Source organism: Pelecanus crispus, chromosome 5 (assembly GCF_030463565.1).
Source record: "Pelecanus crispus isolate bPelCri1 chromosome 5, bPelCri1.pri, whole genome shotgun sequence".
Taxonomy (NCBI): domain Eukaryota; kingdom Metazoa; phylum Chordata; class Aves; order Pelecaniformes; family Pelecanidae; genus Pelecanus; species Pelecanus crispus.
In genome coordinates, this window is record NC_134647.1 from 84642358 (window position 1) to 84667091 (window position 24734).

The window sequence follows — 24734 nt, forward strand, 5'->3', positions numbered from 1 at the left end:
GTCATCTAATTTGTGTAATAAAATAACAAAATAAGAGTAGAGACACAAAAATCCGAATTATTAATGCTTTTTCAGTCTTTACAAGGATTTTATTATTTACTGTGAAAAGGTGGAGAGAGCAAATGGCATTCTTAAGGGGTACTCTCACTAGAGGTGGGCAATGCCATTTCACAAAGGATGATTTTCAGCTTCTTTTCTACCTTCTCTTCTCAGGAGCAAGGCTGATTACTTACAGCTAATTCATTTGCTCTGTTTCAGCTAGGCTGTTGTATTTCAGAATCATCTTTGAAGACACTATTTACTGAATTAATCAATCAATTCTCCATATGCTAATACTCAAACATTCTGGTTTGCCACATCAAAGAGTCTCCATCAAGAAGACATGATATATAATTAAATTAACCATATCACAAGTAAATTGTGCTTTTGATCAAGAACACACAACTTCTAAGACCTTGCTAGGAAATTCACTTATTTGATCATATGATGAGTGGCTTTTTTAAGATCAAGGAAATTATCTTGTTAACTTTTCGGAAACGTACTGCATTGTTTCAAGCAAAATAATGGCTTTCCTTTTCCTTATCAGCCTGCTTCCCTGAAAAGCATGGGAGATGGACTGCTTTGAGCTAATCTTATTCCTGTGTAACATTTTTAAACACCACCTGATAGGAACAAAGCTCTTTCACACAGCAGTATTTGTAAATCAAAAGTATCACTACTTTATATACTTTAATATTCACTGGCTGAGTCTTATTTGTGAAAGTTCTAAGTCTTACAAATCCAAATTTACAAAGTTGCTTGTCTTGATAAGCTTTAAATATTTTATCATATATTTACACTTAACTGAAGATAAATGTCTATGTTTTGGAGTGAAAAATGTAAAAATATAGGATGTACACAGCCATAAACTTGTAAATTACCAGACAAACAGCTAAGTCTGCTAAGAAAAAAGGTAGCATTGGTTTGCAGGAAGAAACTATGACACCTGTTCATATCGCCAAAGTATCAGGACAAACATGTAATGCAGCATTCCATGTTTAAAGACTGAAAAAAGCCTAACACATTGCGCAAAACCCAGTATTTATATGGCCGTACTTTGTTTTTATGATGTAGTGTCACTACAAATTTATTTCACTGAAATTTAAGAAACACTTATTAATTTTCACAGTAATATACCGCACATGTTGTAAGGTAAGTTGTAAAAACATAAGGACTGGGAATTCTTTGATTTTTGTGAACCAGAAGACATAATATCAAAGTATATTTATCACTTCCAAGTGTTTACGCACTGTTTTCATAAATTCTGTTTTGCTTTCACATTCTACGCTGTCCTTATACTGTGCTCTTAATCATATACAGAACTTCACAGAGTTCTTGCTGTGTCTGGAATAATCTAAAGAAATTGCATAACTATAAATAATGTTGTGAACGGTTGCTTATAACCCTGAAAAACATTTGATCAAAAACAACTGGAGTCATAGCAAAGAACAGGCAACCATTCTTCTTTGGCAGACATGAACTTGGCATTCATTTTTGCAGTACTGAAATATTTATACTGATGGAGAAGTGCAGGCAGACACGTTTGTTTATTGCCTTGGTAACCTATGGGAGGTTGGTACAAGTGAAACACCTTTGCAGGCTATCTGAAAGACGCAGAAGATACTAAGGCTTTTAAAGTGCTCTGATAAGAAAGCTTTAATTTAATATGTCAGTGTTCAATATGTCAGAGCTCAAATATTCTCTCAGAAGAAGTCTTAATGCATATGCATTATTAATGCACCGAGGGAACAGATCTATTTGAGCTGAATCTGACCAATGTCATTAGTCAGAGTGCAAACCAAATTTGGGAATAGGTATGGTAATAGGTAAGAGAACGCTTTTCACCTACCTTGTTTCTTGTACTAGTTTTCTTTAAAATCTAGAAAATCAATGAGCTCTATCTACAATTTATGTAGCTTGCCTAATCTAGAATGTTGCGCACACACCTATCAGGTTTGAGAATCAATGAGTCTCGGCATTAGTTCCTTAGAATCAGATGATGTGTTCTGTGTCCCTGGAGTTACAGGGTGTGAATTTATGTCTAACTGAAACAGTAATTTTTCAAAAACATATTAGACTGTACCTGAGCTGCTGCACAAACTCTGTAGTAACCTAAAACTTAAAAACAGTGTAATTAAAACTAAAACCACTAATTTTTTGAGCGCTGTACAGCTTTCATGTCTGAAATCTCTTTTATTTGGATATTAAAAAAAGTCAGATTCATTAACTCCATGCAATTAATGCACACCCTAACCACTATAATGATCATGTGTCTCCCACTGATTTTTCAGGCATTACTAATTAGACATGACATTAACATTGCAATTTCAGTAACAGTGTCAAAGTAGAAACTACAACCATAGTACTTCTGAAGGTGAAATTTTAACTAAGTACATTTAAAAAAGGCCTGTTCCTCTGCCTGCAAGATGTTTTCATGCACTTTTCAGTTTGTGAAAGAGAGATGTTGAGTAAAGCCTAATTAAAAGGCATGTTACAACACTGTTGCATGAGAGTTTGCAATATTGGTTCTGTGCATCTTGAAATCCAGCAATACTAAACTCAACCTGACAAGGCCTAAGCAACCTAAGCCCTGCAGGGGACTGAGACAGACAATCTCCACACACCCCTTCCAACCCAAATTCTTCTGTTTACATTTTAAATTGCATTTCTGTGTAGTATGTTCCTGTCTAGGAATATATACTGAAGCCAGATTTGCTGGTGGCCATTTTTAGAGTGGATTACAAAGCACGATTGAGAAACCAGAGAAAAACTTAATTAAATTAGCAAACTGGACATCATGATGACAAAATAAATTCAGCACAAATCAGCATAAGACATTGCATGCCATATTACACTGATTCCAATATTGAGCCAGTGGGAAAATACAATATGTGGCCTTTCATGGAAAAGGTCTCTGCCATCGCAAGGAAGACAACACACACCTGCTCCATGCTCTACTGTGATCCAGAAACAAACCACACACAAGGAAATATTTAGTGGATGGAAGCAAATGTTTAATGTCAACATGAGACAGCTGTAGTAATAATCAACATATTTTCTTTCAGTATTTATTCTATCATCTCATGATGAAATAAAACAGAACTAAACTCACCACAGCAATGATGAGAAAAGCAGTTGCCACATAATAAGCCTGTCAGCTAAGTAATTCCAAAGTAATATATATACTATATATACTGAGATATATACATGCATACAATAGAGAAGTACAACTTCAACTTTCAAGGAGTTCTTTCTGTTAATAAAAAATGGTTAGCATAAATTCATTGACATATATTAGTCAACTATTTTTAAAACTAAGCACTTTTAAAATAAGAAAAGCATCTGTAGGAGAGCTTTTGAGGGGGGGGGGGGAATACCAATCAACATTCCTACCTTTCAGCATAAGCTGAACAACATAAAAGTATCAAATAGTTGATGTAATTTGTAAGTATATTATGAGACATTATATATTTGTTCTGATTCTTCTGGTTGTTTTTAATACAGGAGAAAAGAGTGAATAGGTCAATAGCATCAAATTCAGTGCAGCCATGCCACAGTATCATTGCTGCTAAGGATGTAGTATATGAACATCATCAATAACCCTCCTTAAATTCTTAGCAAAAATACAAATTGAGGTGGTTTGGTATTATATAGTTTCTAAATAAAGCAATAGTCTCAGGAAAACAGCAAATACATACTGTAGCAACAGACCTGCCATATGAATAAAAACAATTTACTCAGTTTCTTATGACCAGTAACCCATCGTTCCCAGCCTCCCTCATGACCAAACAACTCACCATACACCACAGTAACAACAGAGCTGGCCAAGAGGTATAATATTTTCACAGGTTTGTGAAACTAGTTTTCTAACAGAAACTTACTAGTCTGAAAAGTAAGACTCTGGAAATTGCACTGAGATTTCATCCTTCCTTCCTTTGAAGATTTTCCATATCAAGTGTGCCTAATTGTATTCCTGCCCTCCAAACCTAAACCAAGTAAGTCCAGCCAGCACAGCAGTATTCTCCTCTGTTTCATACCTCATCAATAACATAAGCTTCCCATATCTGGAGACAAATTCTCATCTCAATGACAGCAGCCTCTCAACAGCAGGTGCCTTTTCAGCAATGTAACTATAATCACTGTTGTTCATACACTGGTATAAACATCTAAGCTCCTAAAAAATAAAAAATTTACAGCCAAGCTAACATCGTTATGCCAATAAAACTGTTCTAGTGGCAGCAGGACTGCTGCAGGTCGGGGCTGAGGTGCAACATGATATAGTGGCATTACTTGCATTGGGCAATGCCTTTTCTCCCGGCGTTATGGCCTTTCATCACACATGAAGAGGTTAAACTAGACGTATGGGTTTATGAGAAGGACAAACATCCATGCAAGACAAGGCCGACACCACCACTGTCATTTTTGACGACCAACTCCATCTACCCAAGAGGAAAGAGTAGCACATTAACTTGTCAGCCCTTCGGGTCCCGTTTGTTCCGCTCGCGTAGGGCAGCCGGCAGCAGTGAACCATTGCTGGCAAAGGCACGCATGAACCGCTCACGAGCGCCGGCCGGTGCCTGCTCTGTGTAAGGATATGCAGCTGCATGCGCTCACCACACACGCGGCACAGCGGGGAGGAGTGGGGTCCTGTACGGAACCATAAAAACCTTTGGGAAGAACTAAGGATACACTCCTGGGAAAAACAGAGCTCTCTTACTGCTCTCCGCAGCTCCCCGGCTGACTTTTGCTTTGGTTGGTTGGGGGCTTTTGTGCACTGGGCCAGGACGCCTGAAGAGTAATCAATAGTTGCAATGCCAAAGCTGATAAATCCGAGTTCCTCGTGCCTTTCATACACATTTTATCTATGTTTAAGTAAATATCAATAATGACATTACAGGAAGCGCAGCAGGGAGAGCACAGGGACAGAAAGAGGCAAAGTACTCAGCTTTCTGCACACATACAAACACACACCTCTTCCCATCCCCCACTATGCTACCCAGAAATTTTTGCCAAAACCCACATCATTTGTCTTCAATAAAAATGAGCAAGATGGGAGCCCTAGCAAACAGGCCTCACAATGTCTGTCCAGCCCAGGCTCTCCGCCCTTACGTTTTCATTTAAATCATTAGCACTCATCACACTAAGGCTTTAAAGAGAGAGAGAGAGAGAGAGAGAGTTTATGAGCAAGTTTCACTTATATCAGCTCATTAGAGCCTTTTTTCCAAATCCACATACCTTTACAATCACATCCAAAACAATCTTTATTAATGCTATCTCTCTATTTTCACTGGGAGTATCTCACTCCTCCTCACACTATTTTTTTTTACCATAAAGCAAGCATCACCCTATCATCAATTCCCTTGTTCACATGTTTTAAATTTAATCAGAATACCTGAGGTGTCAATAATCACGTTTGTCTTTCTGACAAGAATCAGAAATGGAAATAAAGCTCATGCTGCATAACAATCATGTAATCTGCAGTGCTGCATCTGAACAACTTTTCAAGAAGTGTAAAGCAACCTCCTCTTTTAGCTGAAAACACATAAAGGAAATCAGCCTTTTGAAACTAAATCTAATAAGCCAAGCAACTTGATCCAAGTACTAAACAATACATTCATTAAGAGCCACTAGGAAAGATGCCAGGATCCCCTCTCAAATCATCAGCATCACCTTTCAAAAATATATTTCAATTAATCAAAATAAAAATGGGAGGGGAAAAAAGTCACTATTATGTTAGATATTTATTGCTAAAATAATTAGTATTTCCCCTTGGTCGCTTAAGACAGTATTACTAAACAGTCTTAGCAGCAAAGTTGAAAAGCAATACATAGCCTAGAGTGCCCTCTTTCTTTTCTAAGAGGAGTTTCAGGGAAATATTCTCTTCATGAAGATGTCAGTCAGCTGTTTCTCAGAAAGTCAAATAAATCAGATAACTAGGCTGTATTAAAAAAATCTAAACATGAAAGTAGTTCAGCATAATTTAAGTGATATCCTTACACTTGTGATGAACATGATTCTACCTTAATAAAAATATACTTACAGAGCCATCTGAAATTGCTCAAGCCATTTTTTCTTCAAGTCTTTAGTTTTGCAATAAACTTCTAAGCCATTTTGACCTTGGATATGAATGAGGTAGAAGCCATAAGACCACTGCATAAAAAGATTGGCAATACGAAGGTCATCAGTTATGAAGAAATGAAAAGAAAAAAGAAAAAGAGAAGCATTTGTATGTTCATTAATTCCCTGATTTTGGGAACAGCAAGACAACATTATTGTGTTCACTTAGGAATGACTTACTCAAACATTTTTATTACATCAAAATAAACAAAGTTGAAATCCCTAAATATTCACTTCAGCGTACATTTAACACATAAAACTTTGTAAATAAATTGTATATACATTCTGAACTCCTGCAAAATGTTTCAAATTGCTGCTAAAAATACACATTTTGTATGAATTAGCAACAAATACTTACCTTCTTGTTTTCTTTATCAGTAGTGGGGTTATTTGTAATTTTGTATTTCTGAAGATCTATTATTTCCTTCATTTCATAATTATCACCTCTCCGTTTGCAAACAATTACAGCTAGATCAAACAAGAAGATATGCCTATGAAAACACAATATAAAGATGGTTAAAAACACTCCAGAAAGCCAACACCCAAAGTCTTATTTGACACACCTTTGTCTGTGGCACTGAAAATTTGGAAGGTGAATAACTAAACAAAAAACACTGAAAGGACTTTTTCTAGAGGCTCACTACTTGCAAGGGACTTAGGTGGTCTTAGATGATAACATAATAGCCAAGTTCCCATGAATCGCTTTGCAAATTCACTTGGTGAACCGTGGATAGGCTCTGTCAGTGCACAGTGAAATGGAAAGTACTCTCAAGAATCACTGAGCTGTCCTCTAACCTAAAAAGATAATTATGTTACAGGCTTTTTAATAGCGAACACCAGAAGTCATGCCATCACCTGTCTTGCCTCGCACGTTTGTCTAACGTAGTTATCCTTATTTCCCCATCACCTTGAGGTCTTCCATACTGTAAGAGGGAATGATTCTGAAACAGAAGTAATATGCATGATTCGATACAGCAAAAGCATCAAGATGATGACACATTCAAATGTTCGACCACTCACTCCTTTTACCCCAAGAAAGGAGGTTTCAGGCCTGAAAACAACATCTTTTCCTCACTATCATCTAAACTAAATACAATAAAGAATCGGTCCACTCTATTTTTACTTCAAATGGGAAAATTTTTCCCATTACAAAAACACCTGGGTCACAGTACCATTACAAACCTTTAACTATGCAAATATATTTAATTACAGTCAGACTCCCAAAGTAGCAGAGATTTCTGTAGTTAAATATTTGTGTCATTCTAGACCAAGCAAAGCATACTTATACTTAAATATCACCAATAGTACTATAATCTCATATGAAATGGGGGAAAAATACGTCTATCAATATATTTAATCAAAAGTGATTTAAAAACCGTATAAATGAAAAATACAACGTACCAAATTCTCTATTGATAGCTGAAACTGTCTAATTTCACGGAGCGTTTCATTATCTCTTTTCACTTCATTTACATATTGAGCCAGGTCCTAGAGCATCAACAGAAAAAAAGGAGGGAAAAAAAAAAACAAACCACTTTTCCATAACAGACCACTTTACCACATTATTTTGGCAAATTTCTTTCCAATTTTGTCTTTAACTTATCTGCATATTTAGTAATTAAAAAAAAAAAATCTTTAACGTTCAGGAATTACTAATATGTAAGCCTAAATAAAGAAGGAAAAAAGCCCTGCATATCCTCAATCATATTTACAACTGAAACAAATTTAGTAGCATGAAAGAGGGAAACATGAATTAAATTGTAAAAAAGGGGCTGATTTTTTCCAAATTTCATTAATGTCTTACTTTCAAGATTAAAGATGGAAATGTAATTTATGCACCACACTTATGGTCCGAAAAAGCAGTGAACAACATCCCGTACCTGAGAATCAGACAGAAGGTGAAGAGAGCATACAGCAGAGCACGTACGTAAGGCAGCTCCACAGCAGCACGTGAAGCGCAAACGTATCCTAAGCCCACTCGTTAGGAGAGAAGCGGCTACTGCCCCAGCACCAGGAGCTTGCTCCGCCTGCTGCGCGGCTGAGAGAAGCCATCACAGCAGGCTTGGAAAGGGGCTTCTAAGGGGATATACTACCTGAAGTCGCAGGTTGAGATCACTGTTGTCCCCTTTAACAGAACATGTGCTGTACACATTTCACTAAAGCCTTTAAAATGCTCTGAATGTGCTCGAGTAACAGTGCCAATGTGCTGGGGCTCCTCCGTTTATGGCTGGAGATGAGGAGCGAGCAGGAGCGGTAATTGCTAAGGTCAGGGACGCCGGGAGCAGCAGCTGGAAAAGGCATTCTGATCTTCGCAACTTGCTTTTACAGTATCCCTTCAATATGGTCACAAATTTGGAGGGTGGGAGAAAGATCCATCTTCTTCCTAAGACACTTTTAATTGGAATCTAGGAGCAGCTGCAATCGTTATGCTAGCTTCCCAAATGAATCTGTGCAGGATACCTTCACATCAGGCTTAAAAGTTAGTAGAAATTAAATAACCTCTTTTCTTGCTGCTAAAAGAAATCTGACAGCACAATCCTCCCTAGAATTTTCTTGGGGGGGGGGGGGGGGGCAGTACCCCTTTGCTGGCAGTTTTTCCAAAGACATTTTATTTTCAAGCAGCCACAGGGTTTTTAGAAGCAACGTACCGATGCCGCACAGTTACTTCTATTACACTGGCAGGGACTATTGTGAGAGGATACAGTAAATCGGGAGGAAAACAATGCTGCAAACTGAAGGAAAGATGCTCATATCTGGGGGGGTTTGTGGGTTTGGGGAGGGGGTATGTGGCTTGGGGGAAGGGGGGGGGGCGTAATTGTCTGGTTAGGTCCCGCCAGCCAGCACATAACCGCCACAGCCACGCTGGCAAGAGATTTCTTAATTGGGTTTTTTTTATTTTCAGTCCAACAGCCACCAAAAACAACGAAGCAAGCCAGCAAATGGGAAAGAAAAAGGGGGACAGGGGGAATAAAAGCCAGGGTTATTTTCCTAGGCAGGATGCATGGCTTGCCACTAGATGGAAGCAACACTGTGCCATCCCGCTTCAGGCATCTCCCTCGGGGGGTTATCACCGCCGCTCTGCATTCACTGCACAAAACTGGATGACAAAAAAGGGAGCCAAAAATCTCATTTATGAGCCGGTCTGTATTCCAGGCATTCGAGGCAGACTGTCACATAACACGAGACAGCTGTGTGACCCAAAACTTAGTCTGACTTCAGCATCTTCTGTGGACTGTACAGATTACAACAGAAAGAGGTACGACCTGTGCCGTGTTGGCTTCTTTCCCCACAAAGGATAGAAAAAAATTCACAATTTCAGCACATGAATGCCAATTCATGCTGTGAAGCCAACTGAAGCAGGACTGTGCTTCACTTCCGAAGCTGTGCAGAGGAACACATAATACGCTACCTTACACAGAAGGCAGTACAGTTCTTCTGTAAAGCATCTGTTTGTGCCACTTGCAGGTGAATGTACAGTGACAGATACTCTACCTCCAGAAAGACACTACTGCTTTCAAAGGTAAAGCCTCAGAGATCACATTAAGATGACAGAAAAAAAGTCTTGTAAAGAAAGGTGACTGTCTTCATCTCACTGGGAAACTACTGGCCTTGACTAGAATTGACTTACAGTGGCAGAAATATTCCTAAAGTTTGGAAGTGAGACCAACATTATTGAAACACCTGGTTTTCATCTCATTATATGACAGCAAATTGACGTAGAAGTAAACTGAAATAAGGAAGTTCCGCTGCATAAACGCTCCACTTCAGAAAATTACGGAACTTGTTTCCCAGACTTGAGCAAGGACCTTCAACTATGTACTTGCCCTGACATACTCAGAAAGCTCACGGTGACCTGTGAAAACATGTTTGACCTGCTGTGAAGAACATTATCTCCTCCAGGAAATACAGTTCTGAGCCACCATTTAAACTGCCAACAAAGGCATAAATTCTTCACTGCCACGAATACTTACCTTCATTGCATCAAGTGCCAGTTTTAGATTTGCCTTCTCCATAGGATCAGTAGTGTGCTTCACCAGCTCCTGTGGACAGAGCAGTTAAAACTTTTCACCCACTGTCTGTCAGTTTATAAGCTGAAGTTGTCATTGCACATCCCCACTCCCCCCCCCCAAAAAAAAAGAAAAAAAAATGGTGAAATCAGAACACACAACCAAAGAATTCACATTTTCATCCCCACAGTGAACAGCCTATAACTGAGCGGGGACTACTGCAAACAGGCAATTGGCAAGTGTTTGAGAATGATTGCTGTATAGCCTGAACACTGACTTTAGCTGATCATGAACTATCATCAGAAGCTCATTTGGTCTGTCCGGCACTTAAAACGTGCCAATCAGATCTTTACTGTCTGTGCATGCTGAAAGCACAGGTAAGCACTTGAGCTCGTTCGCACGTGACCGTAAGGTCTACCATCCCGTCCCAGTCTGCAGAGGGATGTGTGCCAGCAGTAACAGCTGAGCTAAACTGTGCAACTGCTTAAAAGAAGTCACTGTCTCATGACGCCTAAGATAAATTTGATTTAAATATGCCTTCCGAGTCAGCTTTAAGCGTTTAAAGAATTTTTTTAGCCACTTCCCATATGGAAAATAAAGGGGCTTTTTTGGTTTTTATGAAGTGAAAAAGTAACCTCTTGAGAAAACAGGTTATTTCTTCTTTATAATTTGAGAAGAGAATTATACATTTCAGCTAGCATAATGACTTGCTAAAATCCTAGGAAATAAGTATTTATACTTTACAATTCTCACAATTTACTGGATTTTTTTTCTTTGAAAGTCTATAAAATATCTCTTTCTTGTACGATGTATACTATGGTGTCACACATTAGAGCATAGTGACATATTGTATATCATCTTTTCATAATATACAGGCTGATTGTAAAATCATGACTCAGATCTCAAGGGTTTTAAAAAACGCAGTTGTACCATTCATTTTGTTTTTTCCAATTTTCCATTGATCAAAATATTGATGACTCATTTATAGAAATATTTCAAAAAATCTAATATTGCAGAATGTATGTTGCGCTGCAGAGTCAAAATTATGCTTCACATACAAGTAGTAGATCATTTTAAAATGACATTTTACAAGCATCAGCAGGGTTGACAGTCTAATACAGTAATATATTTCTTTGCAGCTGAACTAATGAGTCTCCTGGCACAGCTATCAAATTAAATTTATAAGACTCTCCACCCTTATTACAGGGCTAACTGCAAAAGCGAACGCTTTGTGGGTTCTAACAAGAAGCATTTCAAAATAAATACGGCTTTATTGTAATTTATGACAGCCAAGAAACAACTTAAAAGTACGCTGTGAGTACGGTCCAGCTTCCTCTTTTGGGGAAAGCACATTTCCAAGTACCATGACTATAGTTTGGTATCATTCAGCTCTGAAGAACGATCTCTCTAAGAAAACCCGCACTTGACTGGATTTTATTTCATAACAAATCAGACTCGAGTCTATGAAAATGTCAATCACCTCCATTTGATAAAGACCTTTAGCTCTCATTCTTACAATCCACTGATGATAAACAATCACAGTTTTGCTCTCAGCCCCCTTAAATTTCAAAAATAAAATACCTGGAGCAGTAGGTGATATTTTAGCACTCTCTGCATTGGAACCACTAAAAGATCCCGTAATGTAAATTTCCCATTATTGGCCCTCTTGGAACATTCCTAATTCAAAGCAGAAGAAAGAATAAAACAAGAGAGTTAGAAAATAAAAATATTCAAGTGATAGATATGAAAGCTCAGTGATATATGGGCCAAGCAACTATATTAAGCTTGAGATAAAAAATACCAACAAAACGAAGGAAAACAACTGATATGGCAATAATAGCTAAGCAAAAAAAAGACTGGGTCTAGGCACTTGTTCTTAGATATTTCAACAGCATGAAAATGAGTAGAATAAACATCACAGAGACAACAGAAATTAGGCATTCCATTGAACTTAAAAAAAAAAAAAAAAAAAAGACATTGCCTGTAAGCACAGCAAAGGCAGCAAATATTACACCTATCTTCAAAAAAGCAAAAGATAATCTTGGAAACTACAGGCTAGTCAGTCTCACTTCAGTCCCTGCAAAAATGATGGAGCAAGTCCTCTTGGAAGCAATTCCCGGACACATGAAGAAGGTGACTGAGAATATCCAGCATGGATTTAGCACAGGTAAATCAACGCTTGAACTACTTGACTGCTTTCCACAATGAAACGCTAGATCTGTGAATGCGTGGGGAGAGTCTGCCTGGACTTTTCCAAGGCTTTCAACATCATCTCCCACGGCATCCTGGTATCCAGGTTGGGATGTTTTGCTCCAGATGATTGAAGTGCTAGATGTATGAAAAACTGGCTAGATCGTGAGGTTCAAAATGAGCAGTGACTAAGGTCTCCTGCACCACCTGAGGGACAGCTGCAAGCAGAGGCCCTCAGGGGTCTGTCCAGGGACCCCTCCCATTCCGTATCTTCAGCAACGATCTCCAGGAGACAGAGGACACCCACAGCACGTCTGCAGACAACGCCAGACTGGCGGTACTGGTGACACTCTTCAGGGCATGTCCAGCAGCGACCGCACACGAAGGCAGCAAGGACGAAGGCAAAGCCCTTCACCTGGTGTGCACTAACCAGGGGCAGGTGCATGCTAACCCCGAGGGGCGCGCTAACCGGGGGCACGCTAACCCCGAGGGGCGCGCTAACCGGGGGCACGCTAACCCCGAGGCCATGGCAGGCAGCAAGCCCTGTGACGCTGTGGGATCAGGGCTTGCTCGGCCTAGAGGCCCCTCCCAGCGTGAGGGATTCTGCAATTCTGCGTTCTCGGCCGAGACGTCACGATAACCAGAAGGGTATTGCTGATGATTGCTTTCTGAAAAAAACACCTAACCCTACTGATGGCAGTGGCAGGACTCCACTCACTTGGGTGCCAAGGTGCGTACCGCAACAGCTCACACATTCATTTGATCAGAGGCTCCATAAAAATGAAGAGAAACATTCACATATCAGTCCAGCTACTTTTTCATCATAAAGTTTTTGACTTGGGTGAAAGCAGGGCATATTCACAGAAACAAGTGTGGGGTTTTTATACATATATATGTATATATACATGTTAAAAAATACTGATACCTCTAACTTCAATTTAACATCTTCTTTTGTCTTAGAGATGTTGTCTAAGCATGATATCGCTATCTCCACTTGACTGCAGTACTGTCCGTAAATAACCAATCTAAATCAAAGCAAGAGATAAAGAATAAAAGGAACATTTGCTTATTTAAGAACAATCCTTGATCATTTTTCACAAATGCATTGTTAACAATCCTCCTTTCAAAAGGAGAAGTGCGTAAATAAACAAGGATAAGATTTAGCCACAGACTTCAATGGCCAGCATGAATAGAAGGAAGAATATTCAGGGGAATACAATTTTGATCTCCATTCAAAATGCTGTAAAATCATTGCAATTTGCTTTAATATTCACATGCAGATGTTCTGATAAATACAGGACTCATTGCAAAGCAACATAACTGCTGTTTAACAGAACAAGTCTGTCCTATTTACAACACTGTAGATTCCCAAGGTTGTAATGAATAAATTCTGTAGCACAGGCTTAACAGGATTAATTACAGCTACCCTCAGGTTACCCAAACTGATCCATCTCCAACAGTTTCTACCAGGTTATATCCTGTGAGCTCTCAGATCAAAATAACAGTGTATGAAAACTCAAGAAATTTTCAATAGTTGTGAAAGGCAGCAATGCTTCTTGAAGGAGCCTGGTTTTATGACGTTTTTTTTGCCTGTTTGGAGTGCTTCTTTCTGCTAGTCCCATTGCAAAGAGTGCGGTTTGCTTTCACCCTTTCAAATATTTCTTGAGGTGATTCCTTCTGTATGCTTCAAATCCCTCTTTTGGGGGTTCCCATGAGCTTTCCATTGGGGGCTCCTACATTTCTTTTTCTCCCACCTAATCTTTACTTTTAAAAAAAAAAAATTTCTTTTTTCACGATTAAAGTGATGATACTGATTTAACACTTACCACTTGTGATTACTTTTAATCACTACATGGTTAAGACACTGAGTCTATCTCCACCCATTTCCTTTTTATATAATATAAACTTGAAGTTTCTTCTCAGTGTCCTTTGTTCCCCTTTTAGCACACATTTCAGAACTACTTTTGAAAGATAAGCATTTTCCAGAACAACTTCTTGTCCCCTAATTCCCTCCTACAGCAGCAGAAAGCCTAACAGCCTGGGAAATAACTGTGTCCTGCTCCAACATAAAAGCTGAGACGGAAGGTCTCTGAAGGCAAGACTGCTTATGGGTAGCCTGGGACACCCTCCTCCCTCCGAAAACCATTCTGCCTAACGTGTTCTGGATGCTGCTGTCCAGTTTCTCAGAAGCCTGTTATTACTGCAGCAAACCTCCTTCCCCATCACCCTCAAGCAAATCCAATTAGCTCCCACAGGTCTTTCCCGCTCCAGTCCCAGAAGGAACTAATTTTTAGCCACAACCCAAGGGCTACTTCAAGGTAGGTCAGCTCTGTAGCTGAAAAACACTTGTACTGTGGGCTAAGTGCCACAGGCATGCAAGTTCATCTATACAGCCCAACAGCTGTTCAGTGCTGGCAGAAAAAACAATCTGAAAAGGTGGGTTAAAAATTTGGCAATTAGCCTACAGGGCATGGCATGCTGCCACAGCTCTCGTTACCAGCTTGGCTGTTTGTCACAGTTTGAAGGTAGAGCACCTGCCTTCTCTTCTTTCAAGCTGTGACCTCTTCTGCTTTCTTTAACCTGGAACAGCTTCAATATGTATCCTTGCCTTATTTGCCCCTAGTTCCATTTTGATAACATTTTATCTGTTAGACAATACAGGTACATGCTACAAAATACCTGGGATTATTTGCATGAGAAGAATGCTGTGCAACATATGTTATTTAAGTTTTGTTCAAAATATATACGTTACCTGTCTGTGTAACAATATTGCCAAAACTGGGGGTAAGAAGAGGAAGGGCTCATATAGCAACAGGTTACATTTTGACTTCCAGGCTCAAAACACCAAATACTAGCTTAATAAGTATACCGACATGGAATTCAACCAATTCAATCCTGTTTCAGAACTATTCATCAAAGAAAAAACATGGTAAAATACTTTACCAAATTAAGCATAGATTATTACGATCAGTAAGAGTGCATAAATCTTACCTTTCCTTGTAGTTAATAAAAATTTGATATAGGTTCTGATCATTTTTGTTAACAACAGAATCATTGATGTCCTGTGTTAGATTCCTGTGAATTTTCACCAAATCCTTAAAAACAGCAATGAGGAGGGAGAAACATTTTTAAAACAGAATGACTTAAAGCTTTGAATATAAATTATTTCATGTTAGATCCATTAATTTCAATAAATTGGAAAACAGATCATTTGAGAGTAGAGCCCAATTTCAAGGTTTGCCCCACCTTCCATATAGTGCAACAAGAAAAACTGAACTCCAAGAACTACCTTAGAGTAGAGATTAATTTATTCTACCTTGGAACATGCACTGTTAATTCATCTTCATTTTATAATGATAATTTTAAAATTAAACAAGTCAAGTAAATGCTTTAGAGACAAGATAAAGTAATGATTCATGTCCCTGAGCTGTGAAAAATTAGTTTTGTACATTACATTGGTCAATTAGTGGTGTTCTAGTGCTAAGTTAACTGCAATCATAATGAATTTCCCAATACAGCAGGTAACTAATGGCTGAAAGGCAAGAATACTGCAGAAAAATTTGCTCCCTGAGTATAGCAGCAACTCACCTTACTTGTTCTCTATGATACCAAAACCTGTAAGCAACTACAGGAGATTACATCAGCCTTAATACTGTATGGATACTGGCAGAGAATTCACAAGAAATTAAGTCAAAACAGGTTAAAAAGTTTTGAAATCAGCATAACTGACTGTAAGTGGTGTACAGACCACTGCAATGAAAAATAGAGACTGCTTAAAAAAAAAAGCCATTGAAGATGATTTAATGCAGTGACAATATAGTACAAAAATAATATGCAATGTTGTGTTGTGAACTAAGTGAAAACATTTCACTTCACGCTGATGAAAACTAAGGGTACACACAGGATCGATCATCACATCACAGGTGAGGGAGCAAAAACTCAGATCAAATTCAGTTGCTAGCAATTGTACGGCCATATCCTCAGAATCTTAAGTTGCAGCAGACAAAGACATTATTGTAGAAATGCTTCCCGACTGATATATTACAGGAGCACATTTTCTCAGGAGTGCACGGGGACTCAACTAAGCAACACCCCTGAAAAATAGCTTAATGCTAAGGGGACAAAATGTCTTTTTGAGCTTTTATTGCCAATTCAAAAATCAAATTTTAAATTAAACTGATGTTAACATCATTAGAAGTTAATGAAAGTTCCAACACTTCAGTATCTGTTACATGTACTTCCATCTCTCTTTCACTCTGTATGTCCATATATACATCTCAATTCAAATGCATGCATAGGTGTACATACAAATGCATATATATGTACCTAATACATACATAGATGCATATGTACACAGATACACAAATATAAGCCATACAGACATTTTACAGGACAGAACTTTGAAATCTGAGCCCTAATTAAAGGCACTCTCTTTAGACTGGTGAGCAGTTTGGGGTGGTTGCTTTGGGTTGGGAGTTTTTTCTTAAAAATAAAATACATTTTGACATCAGCAGATGATTTTGTCCAGCAAGCATCTTCCAGAGTCTATATAAGGAATCCAGCATCACCCCAAAGCACCGATCCTTCACCACAACCCTTTAACAGAGGCAAACTCATCCTATTCCGAGAACGCCACGCTTGCTCTCCACATCGCGGTCTGCTGTAGAGCTCCGTCTAACAGCTATTTTTAGTTTAAAACAAGCTTCCACTGCCCTCCAGCCTTCCTGCTGAGGAACTGCTGCAGAGACAAGGTCTGAGCAGACAAAGCATTTGCACATATTTGTGGCTTAGGCGAACCCTATATTTCTTTTAATGTTTTTGGATGCCCATGAAATGTTACTGGAGTCACAGAAAAGCACCAGAACAGCAGAATACTGACTGAATGCTGATAATGAAAAGCGAAGTAAAACAACCTAAATATGGCAGTTTACTACGTGTCTTCCTAGTTTCAAATAAACAGGTTTTGTTCTTTTTCCTTCTCTTAGCTGATCCCCTTACATTTCTTAAACAAGTAGCAAGTAGGCTGACCTCTCAGTTTGTGCTTACAGCGTGCAAGCCCTTTTTACACCTCTGTGCAGTGTTTCATGCTGGCTGGCTTTAGGTCTTTCAGTGCATATAAGTCAACATGCCTGGGCACACAGGGCCTTAGGAAAGAGGTTTACAGTAAATTAGGTAAGGCACATCAGGGCCTTATTTACATTAATGTTTCTTATTTCTTGCAGGACAGAATATAAATTTGTTTTCAAAAGCAAAGGGATCTCTACAGGCAGCTGACATACTTTGAGACGACAAGTGGGTTACTGATACCTGTGGCAGTATTTTGGACTAATATTCAAAGAGAAGGAAATCACAGCAATTGAGATTCAGGGTGAAAACTTTAATAGCGGGACAAATACGGCAAGGCGTCAGGTATCATCATCGGTGCAGTAACTGTCGGAATCTAGCTTCTGTCAGGATGGTGCTGTAACAGCAGCTGAAACGCTCTTACAGACCAGGTTCCCACAGAATAAGAAAATCCCCAACACCTCTTCCTACAGCCCTGAGAGCCTGCGGGACGTGCCAGAGATGGCCAAAACAGAGGAGATCTTTTACAGGCAATAAAGGTTTGATGTGGCCCGTGGGCCACGCTCTGGGGACCCTTTCTTTACAGTGTGCCTCATCAGAGAGCATCCCTTTCATTTGCCTGTGTTGAGAGAGGCCTCGGACCATGTGTGATGTCTTCCTTTAAAGTCAGATAAAGTAAAGATATCTGCTGAATACATCAACTAAATCTAGACGTAAATGGTCATACTATGATGATGAGGTCAAAAATAAACGGCACAAAGTAATAATCACAGAAACCTTTAAGATTTCAGTCAAATAAAGAGGTCTCCTAGATATGTCACAGAAGATTTCCTTATCCTTTCCAGTGCCAGATTCTGAATCCAAAACTGTGAGTTATCTTAACTTGAAAATGTCTTCAGTGATGACAGAGCCAGGGTAGATACAAGGATTTGCAGAGCAGCTAGAGAAATCCTAATGAAAGCACCACTCAGCATACAAGTAGGCAGCCTAACAGGCACAACTTTTGTACCATCACTAAAATGCCAGCATACATTATATTAGAAGATAACCCATCTTCTATAAATTATTAGCTTCTGTGGGTCAAAGACACTCCAGTGTTTAACCACTCACTATCTGACATGATAATACTATTTCTCTTATCCTATTCTCTCAGGCAGAAAGAAAATGAAATAGTGTGAACATCTTTTCTGATCAACTACCCTAATATCCACATAAATGCATTGTGCACCATATTTCAAACAATCATTTGATGCAGTAACATACAACACAAATGTATTATAATGAGCTATGAACCTTGTATCTGTTCATTAAATAAGCAATTACTTACAGGAATGTTGATGAAAACAGTATCAAACTCTGATGCTGACAGAAACCTTTTCAATGGCACCATGAAAAACTGCAAGGAAAAAAATTATATATTCATCAACTATCATATTTTCTAGACTGTTATAAAAATACATAAGCAACAAATCTGTAAGTAGTATCTTACTTTCTCTATTGATTCCAGAGTTTCGGTGTATTTCTCTTCAGTTTGCTTTATTTCAGCAAGACAACAGCTTTTTATATCATTTTCAGTATACTTCTGCAATTACAATGGAGTCAAGTTTAAGTCATTAACAGGCATCTAATGGATAACAAATGTATTTATTTGTTTAGAATTAAGCAATTAGGATAACTGCTTCCTGAAATCTTCTGAGTACTGCAGCCTCCAAAGATGATAGCAATAGCCAAGAATATTTTAATGTTCAATTAGCTGATGACTTTAAGAGTTGTACTAAAATTCAGCACCAAACGAATATTATGAAAAGTTAATGTTTAGACATAAAACATTGCACTCTTCTGCATGTACTTTGGAAGCTGAAATACAAGGTCACATTTAATTTACATCCATACTGAGAAATCTTCTTTAAAATACTGAGCAGTTAATAACTCCATTAAACTTAATGGGACTAAATCATGTAAGTAACTTAGCATTGCCATAAATACTGGATTCAGTCTAATCCTTGCACTTATTTACAGTTTTTCCCTTTTAGTTCTCATGGGGAGCTTTCTGTTCAGACACGATATGAGTATGTCCTCAAATCAGGAAATGCAGTGACCTCTGAGTTCAGCTCTTGCATACGTATGCGTGCGTCTTCAATGAGACCCTGGGATGTTTCCATGTAAAGCACCAGACTCATAGGAAATTGAAGTAATTATCAACACAGGACTCTATAAAAATAGTTTACAAGCACTCTTACTGAAGATCAGATTTACAGCATTACAGTTTCAATAACTTGCAAATGCAATTTCAAATAAAAGACTAAATACCTAGAAAAAGGTATGGAAGCATTCGCATCAAGCAAGACTTAAAACATCTGGAGACATACAGGCCAGCTTGGAGACCTGACAGAGTAACTGGACAGGCTCTTGCAACTAACAGCAATATTGATCCAAAATATTTTCTCCAAAAACTTGGCTTAATAAGCCATAGTACTGTCCCATCCTTTCTGAAGCCTATTTATCAGTTTGTAACACCCTTCCAAGGCATCCTTCAGCGTATCCCTGCCTCTATCTTACCTTTTTTGCAGCGTAGAGAATCCACATACCGCACATAATAGACCCGATGACTAGACGTTACTCAAATACAGCGGGAGTCGGGACTAGTACTACAGTTCCTTCCATTCAGAAAAGGACTTCTGACTTTTGAACAAAAGACTTTTCTCCTCCAGGAATAACAAAACTTCTAGACTGAAGTTTTAACAATTAGCTCTTAGTATGTCCAAGAGCTAGACTCCTTCCACCCCTTCTCTGCTATCAGTCTCCTTCACACACCTGCTACGCATACCACAGCAAATAGCAAGATGCACTTAAACTGTCCATGAGCTACGTACGGCTCCTATGATATTGCTTGGCCACTTATGAAGAGTGGCAAATGTATTCCTACAGCCTAAATTAGATGCCAAGCTGCAAACCATACAGGCATATAAAGCTTTGTCACCATTTGTACTTCTGTGTGCTGTTTTGACAGGTCTCCTTTACCCTTCTCTCTGTCTCCATGTGACTCTCCAAGCAGCTCCTGCAACTGGAACATGGCTTCTCACTCTCATCTACCAGGTGCTGCGTTACCTCAGAAACTACTCTTTAAAACCCCAGCTGGTGCAGTTATTAATTTTCCCATAACAAACATTGAAGTGCCATCCTTATCAGCTGCAGACAGAAGTAGCCATTTTGCAAAAATACAGTCTGCCCTTATCACTAGAAATGTACTTTGTGAGCATCATCTGATGATCAGCCTCACCTCAAGATCTATCATTTATTCCCCAATTCTTTGGCAGGGGGAAGGCACTGTCACAGTTAGCCATAGTTAATTTATCTCAATAAAGTATCAGAATTTGACATTATTCAGGCTTTTAGTTATTTTTCACCTTTACTTTTGTGAGCTCAATACTGTTCAAATTGCTTGCTGTATTTGTACCAATACAGAAGCTGTTGTACCCCATAGGAGCTTATATCCGTTTGCAAAATGTGGGGGTTTGTTGTTCACCAACTCTCAAATGAACAATGCAAACAAAATCCTGAGATTCCACTTAAAACAATTCACTTCAGTTTTGTGCTCACCTAAGCCAAACAGATCATTCACACAGGCACTTTTGGCACAAATTAACATTCTAATTTTCTGTCTGTACCACAAACTTATAGAATTTGACTGCAATAAACAGAAGGAGAGAGGAAATAAGAAATAATGTGCGAATACCAGTACAAGTGAGAAAAATTGCCTTGGAAGGTCAGCTACTGCTAGAGAAAATTTAGTGCAACAGTTTACTTTGCAAGATAATGATGATAAGTCAAGGATGAGAGAGATGCAAAGCAATTTTGGCTGCTATTGGAGACTCTGAAAAGTATTGGGGTCTTCTAAAAAAAAAAAGTCTACTTGTGCTAGTGGTTTTTATATGCAAGGAATTCTCACGTAGGATTCAAGTGAAAGAACTGCACAAAATCGTCACGTTAGCAATGCAGTGTATTTACACACCTGAGAGGAAATTATCACGAACCAGAAGTAAGTACCACACTAGAGAAAGCTGTCACAGCAAAATAATTGTAATGTCTCCATTCATTTCATGTTGTGGAAAAAATATTTTACTGTACCATGTTTTCAGTTTTCATTTACTTTCTATAAGAAACAAATACAAGTCTGTTCAATCTGAAGTATCTAGACTAAAATGCAACTAAAATTAGAATGTGAAAGTTCTGATTGCTATATTAATCATTTGCTAGAAACACAGCTATGCGAGAGTGACATTTGCAACAGGAAAGAAAGAATCAGAGAAAGGTTACACACTACCAACTGCCAGAGATTACCAACTGTTACAGTTGAAGAAAAAAAAAAAGCCACCCACACTCATTATGTGAAACCCAAAACTTAACGCATTTTGAGTTTCAGTATAAAATAAAAACTCAAAACAAGATCACAGTGAAGATTTCCTACGATTCAAACACTTTTCTAAAACATCCTGCCTGCAAGTGAATGCGACTTCATCTGATATAAAATAGTGGTTTTTGAACTTAATTTTTATTTGATTTTCATTGAATAACCTAAACTTTAGCAGGTAAACAAAATTAAGCAAAATGTGAAAAACTAACATAACTTTCTGCTTATCTCATCCTTAATTTAGATGCATTACCTGCAGGATTTTGTATTAACAGAAAAACAGGCTTGAAAATAATATTGTTATACTCAAAACAACAGAGATGAAAACAAGGCAGTAACCTTCCCAAAGACAAGAGAGTGGTAACTTTGAGGAATCACCATAAAAGCAGGAACACAAATCACATCAGGTGTCTCCTATACTTGTATTGAAAAGATACACAGGGTGTTGATTAAAAAAAAAAAAAAAGAAAAAAGGTCTTTAGACTTCTTCATGTAACTATATTACTAAAAATCATTTTGGAAAAGTAGAAGCAAGTTTCCAAATTAAGACCAGAAGCATACTATAGCTTCATGTCAATACAGAGCAAGAAAACAACTGTCCTAAAAAACATATCCTGTCATGGCACAGACTAACATTTTCCACATTAGAAAGCACATGTCTGAGGAATGGCAGACAAGTACATTAGGGTTTCTCCCAATTAGCAAGTAAATTTTATTGCCTAAGTTTAGATTTCCTCCAAGACGGTTTTGAAAACTGACCATGGTACCTTTATGTGATAAAGTGAATAAGCTACTTATCCCATTCTCAGTAAGACCAACGATCAGCAAAAAAACTACATAGTTGAATAAGCAGGAATTTCATTGGTATGAAACAATTATCAGTTGTGCCTGTTAGATTAGTTGTCCAAATTATGGCTGAAACAACAGCACTTCACAATATTGTAACTTAGTTTTTGAATTAGGACACTTTGAAGCAAGCAGTTAATTTAATTTCTCTTAAAATAGCTGGTAAATCATACCATTCATAACTGGCAATCTTAACAAATTAACTAATGACTGTATTTCATTTAAAAATTACACTTCTTTCAAAAAATTACCATAGTTAACATTTGACCCTTTGCCAAAACAGCCCACAGTCTTACACAGGAGATAATGCACTGCATGTGACAGCTCTGGATGCAACTCAGCATGAGTGAAGTCTCAGTGAAATTAGCCATAAAGAGATAATTTCACAAATATTAACTTCCAAAAATATAACTGCCATTGTTCAAAAATATCTAGGAATTGGAAAACATACAGGTTGCTGTGCTGCTTCATCTTTCATTAGGTCTTCATAAACCTCCCCACCTTCATCTTCTCCATAGACACAATCATACAACTCCTCATCTTCATCAACACCAGTTTCACTGAAAGAAAAAAGGAATAGACAAAAAGAAAAAGCTGTGCAGCACAGGCAAATTACCATCAGCTCTGCATTCCTCATAGGAAAAGATTTCTACAGTAAACAAACAGATTAATTAATAGAACTAGCTAATGAAAAGAACTCATTAAGGGAAATTAAGTCCATTAATTTTCTTTCCTCAACACATTTAAAATATGATTGTAGGAAATCAACGTAACGCTGAAGACCGCATGAATTTAGAACCACACAGGAACTAAACCAGGCACCAAAAGCAGCTGGCAGGACAGTTTTGTCACGGGGTACTGTCCAGCTGCTCTCCTCTTCGTCCCTCCTCCCACCACACCCAGCGAAGACGAGCTCCCTCTCCTTACTGCCTGGCATCCCACTGCCCTGGATGCGAGACACTGGTGCAGGTCTCCTTCCTGCCGAAAGACAGGATTATCTGGGGTAAAATACACTAAAGACTGCAGAGCCAGCAGCTGAGAGCCTGTACCTTGACACCACAAACCAGTATCTTGATCACCTCATGGCAACCTTCAGCTACCCAAAAAATGAAAAAAGCAACCTTTCAAACTGAAAATCAGACAGTTCAACAGCATGGAGTATGCACAAGAAGTGTCCTCCTATCACCCAGACTACAGAAACACCTCGGCATAAAGTCAATGCTCAACTCTACCATCAGCTAATTCAGCTTCATTAGAGCCAGTCCTGCTGGAATTTTACCTGCTTTGCACTACGACCGTATCAAGCCCATAATATCTCTTTCAGTCCCATTTCTTAGGGTATGCCTACAAAAGAACTCTAGAAGATATTGAAAGTAGTCCCATCATAATAATACAGAGACTTGATCAGATGTGCTGATAACTTTGAGATATTTATTGTTGGAAGACAACACTGAAATCTTTCAGAGTAAAAAACAAATTAAGGATCAGTCCACTAGAACTAGGAAGGACAGCCATTTCTGTAAGTGGATCATCAGTACTCAAAAACAGACATCAGAAGCTCTACTGGCAGAGACTAATGATTTCAAAGAAATCAAAACGAATGAGAATTGCTACCAACACAGCTGCCGCATGGACTACTTGGACACGCCGGACAAAATCACTGCGTCTGTGGTCACAACTATGTACAGAAACCAAGTGATTTTTCTATTTCTCATTAAATATGTATCTCTTGTTGTTGTTGTTTTAATCGAGGACATCAGAAGGATAAAGTAAGGAAGTGTTAGAAGTTACAACAGATGGAATGATATTAAAAAAATAAATATTTGGGGCATTCAGCAGAAGACAGAAATTGCTCACATCCCTTCCTATTCCAGCAGATACCATGCCCCAGGAGAGCTAGAAAGCTCAGGTGCTCCAGGTGAGTCTAACATTTCAGCTTGCACCAGTGATGATGGTGTACTAGCATTTCATATTAACCACCAGCAGCTGCGTCAGATGCAGCACAGATACCTCCATTTTACCACCTATGCTCCAGGGAACAACAGCTGGCAAAAAGGCAG

The 24734-nt window shown here is 38.5% G+C and overlaps 1 protein-coding gene across 1 annotated transcript in view; it reads right to left on the bottom strand.

The window, feature by feature from the left end:
* Positions 1-24734, bottom strand: part of VAV3 (vav guanine nucleotide exchange factor 3) — a 170042-nt gene that overhangs the window by 80983 nt on the left and 64325 nt on the right. Inside the window, exons 5-15 of the mRNA XM_075710568.1 lie at positions 23126-23234; positions 18907-18999; positions 18745-18813; positions 15345-15448; positions 13279-13378; positions 11745-11840; positions 10128-10196; positions 7558-7644; positions 7012-7097; positions 6515-6647; positions 6080-6189 (exon numbers count right to left, since the gene is read on the bottom strand). Coding sequence (XP_075566683.1) covers positions 6080-6189; positions 6515-6647; positions 7012-7097; positions 7558-7644; positions 10128-10196; positions 11745-11840; positions 13279-13378; positions 15345-15448; positions 18745-18813; positions 18907-18999; positions 23126-23234 — 1056 coding nt within the window. The remainder of the gene's footprint in view (positions 1-6079; positions 6190-6514; positions 6648-7011; positions 7098-7557; positions 7645-10127; positions 10197-11744; positions 11841-13278; positions 13379-15344; positions 15449-18744; positions 18814-18906; positions 19000-23125; positions 23235-24734) is intronic.